Source organism: Nannospalax galili, unplaced genomic scaffold, assembly GCF_000622305.1.
Source record: "Nannospalax galili isolate Female #2095 unplaced genomic scaffold, S.galili_v1.0 scaffold1009, whole genome shotgun sequence".
Classification (NCBI taxonomy): Eukaryota; Metazoa; Chordata; class Mammalia; order Rodentia; family Spalacidae; genus Nannospalax; species Nannospalax galili.
The window spans coordinates 1,341,277-1,359,932 of record NW_008360054.1 but is presented as its reverse complement, the minus strand read 5'-3'; the positions used below and the strand labels follow the sequence as shown (position 1 = coordinate 1,359,932).

The window sequence follows — 18,656 nt, the reverse complement described above, 5'->3', positions numbered from 1 at the left end:
TTTTTAAAAATGTATTATATTTGAGGAGGAAGCATGGAAATTTATGTCATGCTAATTAGTAGAGGTGATAAACATTACCATTGAAATCTACCTGATGACTTTATAGATATATGCAGGCACCAAGGATCCAAGTGCAAACAATTATGACTAGTAATAATCAGATACATACAGATTTGAGATGCATGCGCCAATCTCTCTGTGTTAGTAGCAAAAACAATGAGTCTTTCTGCAAGGGACAGTGTATTCTAAAATGAAATGGAGATCTTTTTTAAAGGTTAAAAACTCATCCAATTTTATGTCTTACAGGGTTTATACTGAGTTTAATAATCTATAACTGTATTAATTCAACTGTGAACCTAGAATCTCACACCCACTTGTGAAAGAGATGTACACTTGCTCTGAAGTGTGTTACTGAATATCTTAAAGCTGTAGTGAAATGTTTCTTCTAATCATGTAGCTTATTAAAAATTTTTAAAAAATGATTAAAAAGAATAATTCTTCAAAGCAAAAAAAAATTACCACAAATATTATCATCATCGTCAACACCACCAACATCATTATCATTACCATCATTAACATCATCAGTATGACCATCAGCATCATCAGCAGGATCAGCAGCACCAGCATCACTACTGTCATTAACAGTATCTCCACCACCAGCATCATCACCAACAATCCCATTATTAGCAATATCATACCTAATATCATTAACACCATTATCATCACCATCATCACTATTACCACTAATACCACCATGAACACCATCATCACCATCATAATTAACACCATCCCCATCAGCATCATCAACAACACCATTATTTTCACTTCCATCGTCAGCATCATTACTATCACCATTATTAACACTATCACTGTCAACACCATCATCATCATCATGGTCATCCAACATGATCACCATCAGTATCATCATTGCTTCTCACCAACATCACCATCACCATTACCAGCGACAGCATCATTATCACCAGCATCATCACCACCACCACCAATATCATCACCACCATTAGCATTATTATGACCAACACCACCATCATCATCACCACCGTCATCATTAACACCATTATTACTATCATTAACACTATCACATCTATCATAAATGGTATCAAGAACACCACTGCTATCAACATCATCACCATCGCCATCTCCACCACCAAAAGCAGGGACAATATCAACACCATCACCACAAGAATATAAAATCTGACGGCAAAGATTCCTTTGTGCTCTCTTGTGTACTCCCAGGGCCTGGCACAAAAAAAAAAGTGCTCAATGAAGATTTTTCTTTTACGTCATTGTTAAACTTACTATATATTCCATTCTTGAGTGTACAGTATCAGTTGTGTTGACATTTTGGGTCCCCTTTTAAAAGGGTGCACACACCTAAGTGCACACATAGGCACTTACCTGTGGTGCTGGAGGAGGATAGCATCCCAGAGGTTCCAAGTTTCACTGTGGTGGTTCCAGGAGCTGAAAAGAAGCCTTCATGAGTGGAAAAACAAGATAATCTCACAGCAGAAATGCTATGAGACATTATTTATGCAACTTTCTTCACATGGAGCTTGAGATGGGACTGCCTTGGAAGCACAGTCAGGGAGATAGTGACTAACTTTACCCTCACACCTCCCATGCTCCTGACAAAGAACATAGGAGGCAATAGGAAGGGTCAACTCCTGCTCTACTTGGTGTAGAATGGGGTATCACCGAGACATATGTTGAACACTCACTGCTGGTGATGTGTGCAGAGCTCTCACAGGTGAAACCTGTAGTAACAACAGAGGAGAATAGACAGTAAGGTTTAAGGAAGGGAGGGGTGCTGTTATGTTTCAACTGTAAAATGGTCCCCATGAACTTGTGTGTTTGAACAATTAGTCTCCAGCTGGTGACACTGGAGAGGCTATGAAATCTTTGAAACATGGGACCTAGCTAGTAGACAAATAAACGGAAAGTAAGTTTTGAAAGATATACTACCCTAGCATCACTGCTTCCTGATATGTCACAATGTAACAAACAACACCACAAGTTTCCAGTGCCACAGCTGAGACTGCTACCACCACCATACGGCTACCCTGTCATGATGGACAATCTTTTCCTTTAAAAAATAAAAGATTATTTTTTTATGTGCATGTAGGTCTGCATGAATTTATGTGTTCCATGTATATGCAGGAGCTGCTGGAGGCCAGAAGAAGATGCTGGATCCCCTGGAGCTAGAGTTGCAGGCAGTTGTGGGCCAAGATGTGGGTGCTGGGAAGTGAACCCTGGTCCACTTCAAGAGCAGTTATCACCCTTAACCACTGAGCCATCTCTCCAACGCTTGGCCTGTTTTTTCTGAAACTGTGAGTCAAAATAAGCATCTCCTCCCTTAAGTTGCTTCAGCTAGGCATTTGTGACTAGAATAGTAGCTAACACATGTGTCAAAGAGGAGCAAGAATAGCTTGGTGCAATGGAGGGGGAATTCATGAAGAAAGAACTATGGGTGATTCTCTATCAGAACCCTCACATTAGATAAAGGTGAAATTAGTTCATGAGGGAAATATGCGCTCCCAACTTGAGCACCTAATTGAGCACATGGCCAAGTCCCCAAGGCCCAGGCAGGGAGGGTGACCATAAACCATAGAGCAGATGCCATCTACCTAAGAGAAAGAAACTCCAACCATATCCCAAATGCTCACCATTAACATAGAGACTATTCATGTCCAGGGTGTAAGGATCCAAGCGGGTGACATCATAGGTCAACCAGCTCAACTCCCAGTACAGCTGCTCCCAGTCCAGTCTGTGCCCTTTGGGGTCAGGGTGGTATGTGCACACAGTGTCCACTCTGGTGGCTGCTCCATCTCTCTGAGACCTGGATAAGTATCAAATATAGTTCGATTGACTCTGTCTCACTGTTTGTTCTTCCCTGCTTCTTTTTGCTAGCCCCTAACTCAGAAACTTAGGACATAGTAGTTTATAGCGAAGCTGTCTTTGGCGAGACACACACCTTAAACAATAATTAAGATCATGACAGCCCTCTGCATGTCATAGAAATCTCCTAAAACATGATATATATGACAGATAGAGAGAAGGTATTGATGAGGGAGAGAGAACCTAAATAATACCAGGACAGCCAAGTTCTATGACCGATTTTAATGGACAAAAGGTCCTGAAGGTCAAGTTACAATGGGTGGCAATACCTCAGAATAGCTGGTCATAACATTGTACTTCCAAGACTTGGCATGATCAGAAGACTACCATAGGTCCTGTGTGGTAGCAAGGCTGAGGGATTTTAAAGAAATTCATGGTTCTGCTATAGGCCAGGAAAGATGCTCATTTACTGAATCTGTCTGAAAGAGCATTCAGTCTGGTTGGAAGGCCTCATCTTACCATCCACTTATCCTCCATTCTTCTTTCTTTCTTTCTTTCTTTCTTTCTTTCTTTCTTTCTTTCTTTCTTTCTTTCTTTCTTTCTTTCTTTCTTTCTTTCTTTCTTTCTTTCTTTTTGGCCCCATCTGTCCAGGAACACGCTATGTAGACCAGGCTGGCCTGGACCTCAAAGAGATCTGCCTGCCTCTGCCTCCTGAGTGCTGGGGTTAAAGGGGTTAAAGACATGCCCAGGGCATGCTCAGCACTATCCATTGTTTTGGGGTATATGGTATTAGAGGTTTTTTATTTGTTTGTTTTTGATGACTTTTTGAGACAGGTTCTCCCTGTAGCCTCAGAGACCAGGTTGGCTTTGAACTCACAGAGATCTGCCTGCCACTGCCTCCTGAGTAATGGGATTAAAGGTGAGTACCACCACATCAGGCTAGGGTATTATTAGAGTTTTAAACCCAAGGTCTCATACATGATATGTAAGCACTCTACTACCGAGCCACACCCTCAACCCTTGTTGTGGGAATCTAGGTAGGCACTCTATCACTGAGCCACGCCCCCAGACCCCCTCTGGGGGATTCTAGGCAGGGGCTCTACCAGTGAGGCAAGCGCCCAGGTCTCCTCACTGGGGGATTGTAGGCAGATTCTCTACTGCACTGGTGGTTTCTTTCACTGAGGCAAGTCACTAGTCAATCTTTCACTGGGGCGGTCACTGGTAGATTCTAAGTAGGTGCTAGTCTAATAAGCCATGCCCCCAGCCCCTCACTGGGGGAGTCCTTGCAGGGGCTCTACTGATGATCTGTATTCCCAGCCTTTTCTGCAATTTTTTATTTTGAGACAAGGTCTCACTGAGTTTTTCAGACTTGCTTTCACTCACTTTCTCCGAACCTAAGTTTCCCTTTCTGTTTCTATTTCACGAGGCTGCCTCTTGAGTAGCTGGCATGACAGGCCCGTACCAGCATTCATTCTTCGATTCAGTTACACACCCAGTGGAAGAAGTGCTCCCATGCCCCATGGCTGTGGATTCAATTCTTCTTAGAGTAACAATTACCATGTACTGAATATTTATCATATGAGGGACTCAGCTCTCTGTATTCATAACTGCACCATTCAGCCTCAGAACATTCTTAATGGGATTATATTGCTCAGTTCCTATAGTGAGTCTCATACTTGTCATATATAACAGAACACAATATATAAAATACCAACTATTATAAATACAGATGCAGGTATGGAACAGGCTCCAGTGAATGAACTCACACCGAGGGACATCTGAGAACACAAATGTGACTGAAAGGCCTTAACATATATGACAGAATGCATGAAATCCAATGGACAAACTGTCACGCAGATAGCGAGGGTGGTCTAAATATGATTAAGATGTATTGTATGAAATATGCAAAAATTCAATAAAAGTGTATGTTGAAAAAAATGCTGAGATTACAAGTATGTGCCACCATGTCTAACCATTAGTTATTATTACACAAGAAAGTAAAAGCAATAGTTATTTACTTGCATGCCAGTCAAATTAATTTTTGAAATAAATCTTTGTTTTATTTTTTATAATACCATGCTTTTATATAAGTAAATTGCTAACATAGATACATATAGTAAATCTTAATCAAAGACTTGGGAGCCAGCAAGATAGCTCAGTGTGTCAAGGCCTTGCCACCAAGCTTGCCAACCTCAGTTCAATCCCTGGGACTCACATGGTGGATTCCTACAAGTTGTCTTCTGACACACATGCCTTGGCATATGTGTATGCATGTGTGTAAAAGCAAACACTAAATAAACAAATCTAAAAAAATTCAATATGTAAATACATTAGATATTTTGTATTTTATACATTATTGCATTATAATTACGTTGTAGACTACATTATTATGCCTAGTACACTTTATATCTACATTAAGCTAGTTACATATAACTATTTTATGTACTTATGGAGATGGAACCCAGGGCTTACCACAGGGTACACAAACATACTAACCCTGAACAACAGTCCCAACCCTACATAGTCCCTTTTTTGGTAGTACTAGGGATCGAATCCAGGGCCTTGTGCATAGTATACGTGCGCTCTACCAGTGAGCTAGAGCCTCAACCCCTGTATAATTATTATATGTAAGTACTTTATAAGTCATTTACATAATTAACTACTATGCATAATATTTACTTTCTATTAAATATATATACCAGTTATACACACACACACACACACACACACACACAGACACACACAGATACACACAGGCATGCATTGCTATATGTATGTGTTGGGATTTAGGACCTGCAATGTTGAGACTGCTCTGTCGGACCTGACACAAGACAAATAAGTTTATCTGCACCTCACGTTTCCTTTTTGTTACTGCTTCATGAGGCTCTTGCTGGGACTGAGGAACTAATAAATATAAAGTACACAGTGCAAGGCCTTGGGTCTTAGTAATAGCTGTTGGTATTGCTGACATTTCCTATTAATAGACTGCAGTGGTTGCAAGTACTAGGAGTCAGAGAACCCATTGCTCATGGTCTCATCCACCTGTTGGACCGAGTTTTTATTGGGATGGTCTCACCTGAGTAAGATCAGTCTGCAGCCTGAATAAAGGGATCCCAGACTGCTATTCTTGAACAAGGGTTCCAACTAGGAGGAAGGAAGGAAAGAGAAAATGAGCAAAAACTGCTCAGCACAGCCAGGAGGAGCTGGGGCCTTGGTAGGATGTATTCTGAAGGGATGACGCAGGTGAAGCTCGAACTAGTGGGAGACTTGCATGAGGTGGGCAAGGCTGTCACCAGTCTGCATGAGATAGGTGGGGAATCAAATGCATGGGCATGATCAGAGCAGTGGGTGAGGCTTAGATGCTATGGGCAGAGCTCTCACCAGATTCTGGAGGGCTTTCTCTGTGGTGTTAAAATTCCTGGATCCCGAGTATGACATGTCTTCCTTGAACTCCAGGTTAGTGATGGTGAAGTTGAGGGTGAAATGAGCCAGGACAGGCATAACCACTGCAATTGGGGAAGAGAAAAGAAGGTCAGGTCTATGTTATACTCCATCTTAGCACTAAGCAAACTACTGAGGATAAAGACAGGAGGAATGTCTGAAGCAGGTACCAAGAACCTGGTAAGGTTCACACACACACACACACACACACACACACACACACAAGCCCAGGTAATGGCAACTGTGTTATTTTTAAAGAAAAGAGGTTCCAGTGCATAACTGTGGAAAGCTAAACACTGAGGCAAACCAAGCTTCTAAACTAGTGAGAATATGGAGCATAGAATCAAAATGTTTGACCACGCTGTTGCTAAAATACGGTAAAAGCAGGTTAGAAACCCAGACACAGGTAAAGGGACTTGTAAGTGGATGAACCAGACCAACTGGCCGGGAACTGGGGTGTAGCCCTAACATGCTCTTATCAAAGGGTAAAAGAAATAACATCAGAAAAAGCTTGAAGTTTGGGAAAAAAAAAAAAAAGAACAGAGGAAAAAAAATGAGTTCAAGCCCACTTAAACTTTTTAAAGATCAGTCAAACTGTGGCTATTACTGAAGCCCCCTCTTACCTACTCAACCTGCTAGCTTCTCCTCACATTCTCCCAGTGTTACCAGAACCTGTCCTTTAAAGAACACACTACATTGTAGAGGCTTTGTTGCCATGGTTATATGACACTGGTGGCTTAGATTTGGTTTTAAAATACCCTCTGTGGCCTTCACCATCCATATGACTGTAGAGCTGTTACTTGCACATACCTCAGTTTCATCTGCTGTAAAATAAAAACAATGACACTTTTTTATGTATATGCAGGTATTGCCTGCCTGTAGGTTAGTGTACCCGTGTCATGTGACAATGACAGTTTGTAAAAGAATTATAAAGACTTCATGGGTGTATAAAAGAAAAAAAATCAGTAGATATCAGCCGTGTGCCATGATGCATGTCTATAATCCTAGCATTCAGGAAGCAGAGGCTGGCCTGGGCAACCTAGCAAGATCATGTATCAAAACAAAATAAGAAACAAGGGTTCTGGATGTAGTTTAATGGTAGAATATTCATGTAGTATGGTCATAGGTTTAGCACTGCCAAAAAAGAAAAGGAGAGAAAGAGGGAGAGAATTTGTGCTGAGTGAAAAAAAAAGCCAATCTCAAGAGTTATATCTTCTGTATTTTCATTTATATAACATTCTCAATATAAAATTACTACAGAGAGGGAAAACATATTAGTGATTGCGGTTTAATTGGTCTGATAGGAATCTTTGTAGGGATGAAACAGTTTTAAACCTTGATTGTGGTGGTGGCTATAAGAATCTGAGTGTGTGATAAAATGCTATAGAAATACACACATGCATGCACACAAACACAGAATATAAGACTAGTGTCTTATTACATATTGGGGCATGTAAGATTAGTGTCCTAGTTAGCTTTAATTGTCAACTTGACCTGACCTAGAGTCATCTGAGAGGAAAGCCTCGATTGAAGAATTGCATAGATCAGATTGGCCTGTGGGCATGTCTGTGAAGGATTGTTTTGATTATTAATTGATGAAGGAGGATGGCACCATCCCTAGGCAGGTGATCCCGAGTTTTATAAGAAAGCTAGCTAAGGGGCTGGGGAGATGGCTCAGCAGTTAAGAGCACTGTCTGCTCTTGGAGAAGACCTGGGTTTAGTTCCCAGCACCCACATGGTAGCTAACAGCAAGCGTCCATAACTCTAGTGCCAGGGGATCCAATACCTTCTTCTGGCCTCTGTAGGCACTGCATGACACAGGTGCACTTGCATACATGCAAGCAAAACACTGATACGTATAAAAAATTTTAATAAAATAAAGTAAAAATGAAAGCTAGCTAAGTACAAGGCTGTAAGTGAGCCTGAAAGCAGCTTTCCTCCTGGTTCCTGCCTCTGAATTCCTGTCCTGACTTCCCTCAGTGATGGACTGACTTGGAAGTATAAGGCAAATAAATTCTGCCTTTCCCTAAGTTGCTTTTGGTCAGTATTTTACCCCAGCAAGAGAGATCAGACTAGAGCAACTAGTAAGATTAGACTGAGGTCTGTAGCTTTTAATACTGTCATTTCCCTGATTTTTATATTGTACCAAAGTTATACAAGATCAGGCAGTTCCTTGAAAAAATTGAAGGCCATAGAGGGAGTTTGTACCACTTTTTGTAATAGTTCCAAATCTGTTATTATTTATTCAAAGGGAAAAATTAAAAGTACAAACCAACATAGCATATGATATGAAGCACAGTAAGTGCTTTCATAATAATCTATTTTTTTCTTAGATATGGTCTCATGTAGCCCAGGTTGATCTCAAGCTCTCTATCTAGCTAAGGGTAACATTGAACTTCCACTCCTCTTGTCTACACCTCCTGGATGCTGGAATGACAGGTGTGTGACCCCACACTCAATTTTATGGAGTGCTGGGGATCAAACCTAAGGCTTTATGCCATCTAGGTGAGCACTTCTACCCACTGAGCAACATCTTTAGCCTCCTTTTTAGTACTTTTTATTATGAATTATAATTGCATGTTCCACTTCAGGATTAACCAAGGCACTGAAATTATAAAGCAATTTATTCAGCATCCTGTCCTTTATACCTAGCAAACAGCAGGTACCTAGTAAGCATTTGCTGATCAAACCCAGGGCCGGGGGCTGGAGAGACACCTACATGGTTAAGAGCACTTCCTGCTTTTCCAGAGGACCCCAGCTCAGTTCTCAGTATCCACATTGGGTCACTCACAACTGTCAACTCCAAGAGATCCGATGCCTTATTCTGGCCTCTGTGGACACCCACATTCTGGTGGTACACATTCACACAAATGTGCACAGACACACACATATACACACACACACACACACGCATTCATATACAAAATAAACAAAAATAAATCCAAATCCAGGACATCAGGCATGTTACTCAGGTGTTCTGCCAATGAGTTATAAGTGTTGGGATTAGAGAGTGACTCACCATTTGGGACTTAATTTGAAGTTTTGGGGTGGGTTTTTTTTTTTTTTTTTTTTTTGTTCTTTTGGAGACAGGGTCTCCCTGTAGCCCCAGCTGTCCTGGAACTCGCTATGTAGACCAGGCTGGCCTCGAACTCACAGAGATCTGCCTGCCTCTACCTCTGAGTGCTGGGACTAAAGGCATGCGCCAACACACCTGGCTGTTCTTTCTTAAATTTTATTCATTTTAATTTTATACGTGGGCGTGTTTTGCCTGCATGTAAGTGAATTTGTGTGTAATGCCTGTGGAGACCATAAGAGGGCATTATATCCCCTGGAATGCAAGTCACAAACAGTTGTTAGCTGCCATGTGTGTGTTGGGAGCTAAACCTGGGTCTTTTGCAAAAATAGCCAGCGTTCCTAACTGCCTAGCCATCTCTCCAGTCCCTTAATATCAAGTTTTAAAGGAATGCACCATTTGTCAGGTGAGGAAACTGAGGCAGTCCAGCTCTTGGAAATTTTTTTCTTCTCCATGACCTTGGACTCAGGAACCTACTGTTACCAAGGGATTGGTGAACACAATCATCAGAGTACTCACTGTTGGGAGTAGAATCAGAAGTTCGATGAGTAAAACCTGCAAAGTGAAAAGGAGACAGAATCAAGATGCAAGACGGTGAGAAATGTTTGTTTAAGATGTAGCTGAGGTTCATTAACCCCATTTCCAACTTCAAGTCTACACAAACAGAATCTAGGTATCATTAAGACACTGATAGAAGTAAGGCTCAGAGTGTGGCCTGACACATAGGATGCAATGTAGGAGTTCCAATCCCACAGAAATATAATATAGACAGATATGGTGATACAGGTGATATAGACCTCTAATCACGTCACTAGGGTGGCTGAGGCCGAAGGATCACTTATTTGAGGATAGACTGGGTTATACTATAAGTTCCAGGCCAGCCTCAACTACATAGCAAGACCTACCTAAGAGCAAAACAAAGCAACAAACAAACAAGTCCCAACATCAGACTCTTAAATCCCCATTGGTTTCAGCCAAAGATGTTCTTTGATGTGGTTGGGGAAAGACTTTTGTGACTTAGATAAATATGTAGATAATGACTTTGTAATGCAGTGATACCTAGGAAAGAGAAGGGATTAAGACTCAGAGCTTTTGGATGCCCTCAACTCATCAGGAGGTTCGGGTTGAAAAGGGAACACAGGAAGGGTGTTGTGACTAAATAGAGAGCACATTCATCTTTTTAGGGGCAGAATATCATCTTCAGATTATGGTTCCTAAGAAGATGCTCACCATTAACATAAAGACTATCCTTTTCTAAGGTGAAGAATCCCAGATGGGTGACACCATGGGTCTGATGGTTCAGTTCCCAATACAGCTTCTCTCTGTCCATCACAAGGGCCATGGGATCAAGATGATGAGTACAGACTGCATCTACTCCAGTGGCTGTTCCATTTTTCTCAGGCCTGGTCACGGGAGAGATAGGAAAATGGGGAGGTAAAGTTTCCAGGCTATGGCCCAGAGAAGCCTCACTGAGGGAGATGACAGAGAATGCAAGTTCACTTGTGAGCAATCAAGTGGCCTTGGTACTAGAAAGGATGATGGCCAGCACAGCTCTGGTCCTTTAACAAAGAAGTCATAGCATCTACAAATGTATTTGTGCTGTCTTTTAACATGACATTTATTAATATGTCCTCACACGTCCTAACAACAGAGGTATGACAATGGGGTGGATAAACGGAATCTGAGAAATTTGATAAGGTGAAAGAAAGAAATTTCAACTGGCTTCACTGCCAATCATTGTGTGATGCTAGATACATTTCTCAGTGGTTCTACAGCTCATTTTTATGTGTGAAATGAGGCAACAGTGTAGACCTGTGCTGGTTAGCTTACCTGTCAATTTGACAGAACCTAAAATCACCTAGGCAAAGAATCTTAATCAGGAATTATTTAGATCAGATTGGTCTATGGGTGAGGCTGTGGGAAATTGTCTTGTTAGTTGACATAGGAAGACCCAGCCCACTGTGGACTGCATCATTTCCCAGGCTGGGCCTTGAACTATATAAGAGTGAAGAAAGCAAATAGCAGGCAGTGTGGGCGAATTGGTTTCTGGAGAGAAGCCAAATCTTGACTGTGGATAGGAGATGACCAGCTGCCTCAAACTCTTGCCGCTATGACTTCCCCAAGAGATGGGCTGTAACCTGGAATTGTGAGCCAAATTTTGGCCATTACTTTGTCAGTATTTTATCATAGCAACAGAAATAAAACTAGAAAACCCAAGAGTAAGTGCTCAATAAAAGCATATACCCAGGTCTCCTGAAAGGAAAAGAATAGGAACCAACATTTTCCAGTCTCAAAGGCTATAGTGGGAGTTGCCTCTGGGACACTAGGAACAAGATGTTACAGATAAACTTGTGGCCATCTCCTGCATGGCCTGTGTGTCTACTCATTTCTCACCTCAGCAAGGTCAGTCTGCAGCCAGAATAGAGAGGCCCAATACTGCTGTTCTCGAACAAGGGCCTGAGCTGGGGATAAAAGAGAAGATGAGCTGATGAACGAAGGAGCTGGCTAGAAGGCTGAGATGAGACAAGGTGGACATGAGAGAGCTCTGACCAGGCGATTCAAGATCCTCTCTGTGCTGTTGAATATCTCAGATCTGGGGGACCACATGTCCTCTATATGGTGCAGGTTGGTTATAGTGAAGTTGAGGGTGAAGGGTACCAGAGATAAGCTTGTACCTGTAGCAAAAGGGAAAAGCAGGGAGTTCATTAGCTGAAATAAACCTATTCTTCCTTAAGTCACTTTTTTCAAGGTATTTTATCATGGCAACAGGAAAAGAAACAAAGATTGGCTTGTGGGACTTATCTGAGGTAATCTGGCATGAGGTATTGTCAATTTTTTTGTGTGGAATGGTCTTTAGGGGGGGAAGATCCTGGGGATATTGGGATATCACAGGTTTGGGTACTCACTGTTGGTGGTAAGGGTCTGATATCGATGGTTATAACCTGCAGATGGAAGGAAAGAGTAACAAAGAACTATCATGATAGGTAAGCACTAAGAGTTGAAAGTGTTTGACGTGAAAGTGGAAGTCACCATGAAACCTTCTGAGATTCACAGATAAAAAATAATGCCTACATCATACTTGGTTTTTAATATGTATCTTGTCCTTTGATAATATTCATGTTGACTATCATCACCATTCATTTTGCTAAAATCATAAGCAATAATTGGGCTGGTAAGACGGTTCAGTGGATAAAGGTGCTTGCTGTGAAGACTAACAATCCGATTTCAATACCTGGGGTCTACATGGTGGAAGTACAGAAGAGTCACCCAAAAATTATCCAATTATCCTCTAACATGGACACCACTGCATACACACACACACACACACACACACACACACACACACACAAACACCTAGGGGTGGAGGGGAGAAGGGGGATAATATGTACGGCTTGTAATACTAAGGAAAATTTTGGTGAAATGGATGAGATATTGTAAAAGTGAAAACATGTGCGTCAGAGTCTGACAGGAACTGGAGAAAAAGTTTTTTTCAATGCTGGGGGTTTAACATAGAGCCTTGTGTATGTCAGGCGAACCCTCTACCCCCATTAAGACCTTTTCATGATTTCTCTGGATTATGGATTCCAGTTCTGATATTCTGAGAGATAAATGTAAAGATGAGATGTAGGAAAAGCCATGAAATATTCTACATACATTTCTATATGTCTCCTTTGATTATCAAAACAATGTTACATCTTGGTTTTATCCCTGAGGTGGTTTGAATGAGAAATGTTCCCCATAAGCTCCAGTATTTTGAAACCTCCCTAGTTGGTGGCATTGCTTGGGGAAGTTTAGAAGGTAGAGTTTGATGGAGGAAGTATGTCAATGGGGGTGGGCTTTGACAGTTCATACCTTCACCCACTTCCATTTCACTCTCTCTGCTTAGCATTAGCAGTTAGAAATATGATCTTCTACTTTCCTGCACCAGTCACCTGCTGCCATGCCCTCCCCTACCCATTATGGACCTTCCTTCTGGAACCCATAAGCCAAAATAAACTTTTTGTTATGTAAATTGCCTTGGTCATGGTATTTATAACAGCAACACAACATAACTAATACAATTCCACTCTACAAATGCAATCCCAAGGCCTGGAAAAGTTCCTAGGCATGTCAATCACCACATATACCATATCGGTCATTCACCAACAACTACACTCTGGACCAATATTCTCTGTTAGCTCCAATTTTTCAACAAACTTTCTGAGCTGGTTAATACTGATTATCAAATTGATAGGATCTAGAATCACCCAGGAGACAAACCTCCAGACATACTTATGGGGAATTATATCTAGATTAGGTTAGCCTCTGGGCACTCTTTTGAGGGATTATCTTGATTAAGCAAATTGACGTGGGAATACTAACTTAAATGTAGACAGCTCCCTTTCCTAGGCTCATGTTCTGGACTTACAAAAAGGAGAAAGCTAGCTGAATACCACAATTAGTTTTTCTGCCTACTCTGATTGTGGATATGATTCAATGAGTTGCTTTAAGCTCTACCTACTTTGGCTTTACCACCAAGATGGACTATACCATGAAGTATGAGCCAAAATAAACTCTGCTTCTGGGGCATAGAGGGACTTGTTAGTCTCCCTAGCTGAGGAGATATTGATGGTTGATGACTGCTAGGGGAGGGAGAGTCAATTTTCTTTAGGGGTGTGCTCCTTGGCCAGTCAGTCAAGCTACTGTGGATGACTCATATCCGTGCATCTATGGGAAGCACAAACTGGACTCAAGGGTTAAGAGGGGAAAAAAAGACGTAAAGTTGGATTGAGTGTATTAGTTACTTCTCTGTTGCTGTAATAGAAACACCATGACCAGAGAAATTTATAAAAGGAGGAGATTCTTGAGCTTACAGTCCATCATGGTGAGGAGGCACGGTGGCAGACGTGACTGGAGTAGGAGCAGAAGTTAAGCTCTTACATCTTTAAGCAGACACGGAAAATAGAAAGTGACTGGCAATGTGGCAAGGTATAAGAACTCTCTAAGCCCTTCCTCCAGTGGCGTGCTTCCTGGAGCATGGCCACACCTTTTAAGACCTCTCAAAACAGCACCACCAACTAGGGACAAAATGTTCAAATACTTGGGCCCACCCTCACCTCCTCTGCTTCTCTAAGCTGTACAACCCGCCAGCCTCTTTCCTGGACACTGGAGCTGACCCCTGGGCCTGGAACCACCACTGCTTCCTGATCCCTTGCATCCAGACGAACCCAGTTCCTTCTCACGGTCCCCAGGAGCCTTATGGGCTGGGTTCGGCCCTCACCTCCCAGTGTTTCCCTGGGCCTGCACAACCCACCACCCTCTCTCCTGGGTAAGTCCATCCCACCCTCCAGACCTTGACTCCCCCAGCCTCATTCACCCTCCCACCTCCCCCCAGCCTGTCTCTCCTCCTAACATGGGTACTGTTCCATTCCTTGTCTTGGCACCCCAGACACTGGGGGAATCACCACAGCTTCCTGATCCTTTGAATCCAGAGTAAACCATTTCCTTCCAGCAGTCCCCAGGAGCCCTTGGGGCCTCTTCCTGTCCTGATTTCCCTTTGCATCTCAGCATGGCATGGCCACCAGCTGCCCAATACCAGCATCTTTCTTGGGCCCTACTCCCAGGCTAGTCCAACCCCCAAATTCCTGAGGACAATATCTTTCCAGGAGGGATCCAGACCTTAGGAGAAAGCCTGAGAGCATCTGATCCTCATCTGACTTGTGCCTCTGTGGGAACTCCTGAAGAGAAAAGCAATCTGACCACTCCAACATAAAATCAAAAGAGAGAACTGGAAGCTCAGATGAACCAGCTTTTCACACCCAAAATGTAAACCACAAAGGCACATAAAGTTTACAAAAAGAAGCAGACCTAAACATGAAGGCTCAAGTCTCACACAAGAATCAGAAACTACAAAAGAATTTCACATGTCAAAATCACAGAGAAAAAGATAACATGAAAAGCCAAAATAACATATGCCCAACAAATACCAATAGACCTCTAGAGGAGCACAATGAGAACCCCCTAGAGATAGTGCAGGACCTGGAACTCAAAAGAACAATCATAAACATGATAAAAGAAATCAGTGAATTTAAAGAACACACAAAGAAATCAAAGAAGTGAAGGAAGATAGGGATAAAGTTCTCAATGAATTCAGAAAAGCTAGAAATATTGAAGAATACTCAGGCTGAAATGAAGAAGGAAGTGAAACACTCAGTAAGCCAGTTAGAAACAACAGAAGACAGCCTCACCAATAAGATGAATGAAGTGGGAAAGAGAATATCAAGACTGGAAGATAAAGTGGATGAACTAGACCACTCAGACAAAGATTATGAAAAATGTAAGAAAGCAAAAGAATGGAATATGCAGGAATTGTGTGATACCGTAAAAAGACCAAACTTATGAACTACAGGCATACAGGAAGGAGAAGAATCACAAGATAATGTCATGGACCAGATCTTCAATAGAATCGTGAAACAAAACTTCCTAAACTTAAAGAAAGATATGCCCATACAAGAAGTATATAAAACACCAATCAGACAACAAAAGAAAAGAAACACTCCATGGCACATCATAGTAAAAACACTAAATGTACAAAACAAAGAGACAATACTGAAAGCTGTAAAGTCACATATAAAGGAAAACCCATTAGAATTACAGCTGACTTTTCAGTGCAAATTATGAAAGCCAGAAGAGCCTGGACTAAAGTATTCCCAGTTATAAATGACCACAGATGCCAACCCAGACTACTATACCCAGCCAAAATGTCTATCATAGATGAAGGGGAAAGATAAATCTTCCATGACATAAACAGGCTGAAGGAATTCATGTCCACAAAACCCACCCTTCAGAGAGTTCCAGAAGCAATACAAAGAGCTGAAGAAAGGAATGACGATACCCAAGGGGTTGAGGAAAGAAATTCAATGAAGGAATAACTGCGGAAAAGTAAAGCTATATCAAGAATGTGAACAGAAATAAAATTGACAGGAATTCAATACACATCTTTCATTAATAACTAAATATTAATGGACTGAACTCCCCAGTCAAAAGACACAGACTAAGTGAATGGATTAAGAAACAAAACCCATCTTTTTGTTGTCTGCAAGAAACTCACCCACTTTTAAGGGCAGGCACTATCTTAAGGTGAAAGGATGGAAAAAAAATATACCAAGCGAATGGTATGAAGAAAAAAGCAGGTGTTGCAATTCTAATATCTGACAAGATAGAATTTAAAACTAATCAGAAGAGATAAAGAGGGCCACTTCATTCTGATCAAAGGAGCAATAAACCAAGAAGACATTACAATCATGAACATATATTCATCAAAGAGGCACTATCTTAAGGTGAAAGGATGGAAAAAAAATATACCAAGCGAATGGTATGAAGAAAAAAGCAGGTGTTGCAATTCTAATATCTGACAAGATAGAATTTAAAACTAATCAGAAGAGATAAAGAGGGCCACTTCATTCTGATCAAAGGAGCAATAAACCAAGAAGACATTACAATCATGAACATATATTCATCAAAGTCTCTGGTGCACCCAACTTCATCAAAACAATACTACAGGACCTTAAGACCCAGATTAACCCCAACTCATTAATAGTAGGGGACTTCAATACACCACTGTCTCCATTAGATAGGTCAACAAGGCAGAGAAGAATCAGACCACAATGCAATAAAGCTTACTATCAACACTGGAAGAAGCCCTAATGACCACATGAACACATGGAGATTAAACAACACACTCCTGAATGATGAATGGGTCAAAAGAGAAATTAAGAAGCCGGGCATGGTGGAGCATGTCTGTAGTCCCAACACTTGGGAGGCAGAGGCAGGCAGATCTCTATGAGTTCAAGGCCAGCCACAACTCAACTACATAGTGAGTTCCAAGACAGCTGGGGCTACAGGGAGACCCTGCTTCAAAAAGACAAAAAAACCAACCAAACAAACAAACAAACAAAAAACCCCAAGAAATTAAGAAATAAAAGTATTCCTGGAACTACATGAAAAGGAAAATACAACACAACAAAACCTCTGGGACAAGCTGAAAGCTGTCTTTAGAGGGAAGTTTATAGCTCTAAGTGCTTAGGTCAAAAAATCGGAAAGAACACAAATAAATGACTTATCATTGCAACTCAACACTTGAGAAGCAACAGAAAATGAAACCCAAACCCAGCAGACAAGAAGAAATAACAAAAATCAGGGCAGAAATTAATGAAATCGAAACAAAGAAAATAATACAAAGAATCAATGAATCCAACAGCTGGTTCTTTGAGAAAATAAACAAGATTGACAGACCACTAGCCCAGCTAATCAAAAGAAAGAAAGAGCACCTCCAAATCAATAAAATCAGAGATGAAAGGGGAAACATCACAACAGACATTAGAAAGATACAAAATATTATAAGGGAATACTTTTAAAAACTATATGCTACTAAATTTGAAAACCTAAATGAAATAGACGGATATCTAAAGGCATGGGAACCACCAAAACTAAACCAAGAAGAGACTAACAGCTTAAACAGACCCATGACACAAAAAGAAATTGAAACAGTAATACAAAACCTCCTAACTAAAAAAAGCAAAGGGCCAGATGGATTTACAGCAGATCTATATCCAATACTACTTAATTTATTCAAAAAATTAGAAATGGAAGGAGACCTTCCAAATTCCTTCTATGAAACCAGCATCACTCTAATACCAAAGCCAGGTAAAGATACAACCAAAAAAGAAAACTACAGACTCATATCCATAATGAAAGTAGATGCAAAAATTCTCAACAAGATACTTGCAAACCGCATACAGACACACATCAAAAAGATAATTCATTATGCTCAAGTTGGCTTTACTCCAGAGAGGCATAGATGGTTCAATATTTGTAAGTCAATAAATGTTATAAACCATATAAATGGACTCAAAGACAAAAATCACATGGTCATCTATAGGTGCAGAAAAAGCCTTTGACAACACTCAACATACATTTATGTTAAAAGTCCTAGAGGGAATTAGACTGGAGGGAACCATACCTCCACATAATTAAAGCTATATACAACAGACTCACAACCAGCATCATTCTAAATAGAGAAAAAACTGGAAGCATTTCCATTAAAATCAGGAAGCAGACAAGGCATCTTGATATCTCCATTCCTTTTTAATATAGTTCTTGAAACTCTTGCAGAGCAAGAAGACAAGAGAAGGAAATTAAAGGAGTACTAATTGGAAAAGAAGAGATCAAGTTATCCTTTTTTGAAGATGATATTATATCCAAGAGATGCCAAAAATTCCACCAGAAAAATCTTAGAACTTATTAACAC

The 18,656-nt window shown here is 41.0% G+C and overlaps 1 protein-coding gene across 1 annotated transcript in view; it reads right to left on the bottom strand.

Annotated features, from left to right (window-relative positions):
* LOC103726548 (mucin-16) overlaps positions 1-18,656 on the bottom strand; it is a 215,162-nt gene that overhangs the window by 138,667 nt on the left and 57,839 nt on the right. The window contains exons 10-20 of the mRNA XM_029559169.1: positions 12,274-12,309; positions 11,918-12,042; positions 11,762-11,829; positions 10,598-10,770; positions 9,851-9,922; positions 6,235-6,359; positions 5,930-5,997; positions 2,682-2,854; positions 1,714-1,772; positions 993-1,257; positions 520-930 (exon numbers count right to left, since the gene is read on the bottom strand). Of these exons, the coding sequence (XP_029415029.1) occupies positions 520-930; positions 993-1,257; positions 1,714-1,772; positions 2,682-2,854; positions 5,930-5,997; positions 6,235-6,359; positions 9,851-9,922; positions 10,598-10,770; positions 11,762-11,829; positions 11,918-12,042; positions 12,274-12,309 (1,575 nt within the window). The remainder of the gene's footprint in view (positions 1-519; positions 931-992; positions 1,258-1,713; positions 1,773-2,681; positions 2,855-5,929; positions 5,998-6,234; positions 6,360-9,850; positions 9,923-10,597; positions 10,771-11,761; positions 11,830-11,917; positions 12,043-12,273; positions 12,310-18,656) is intronic.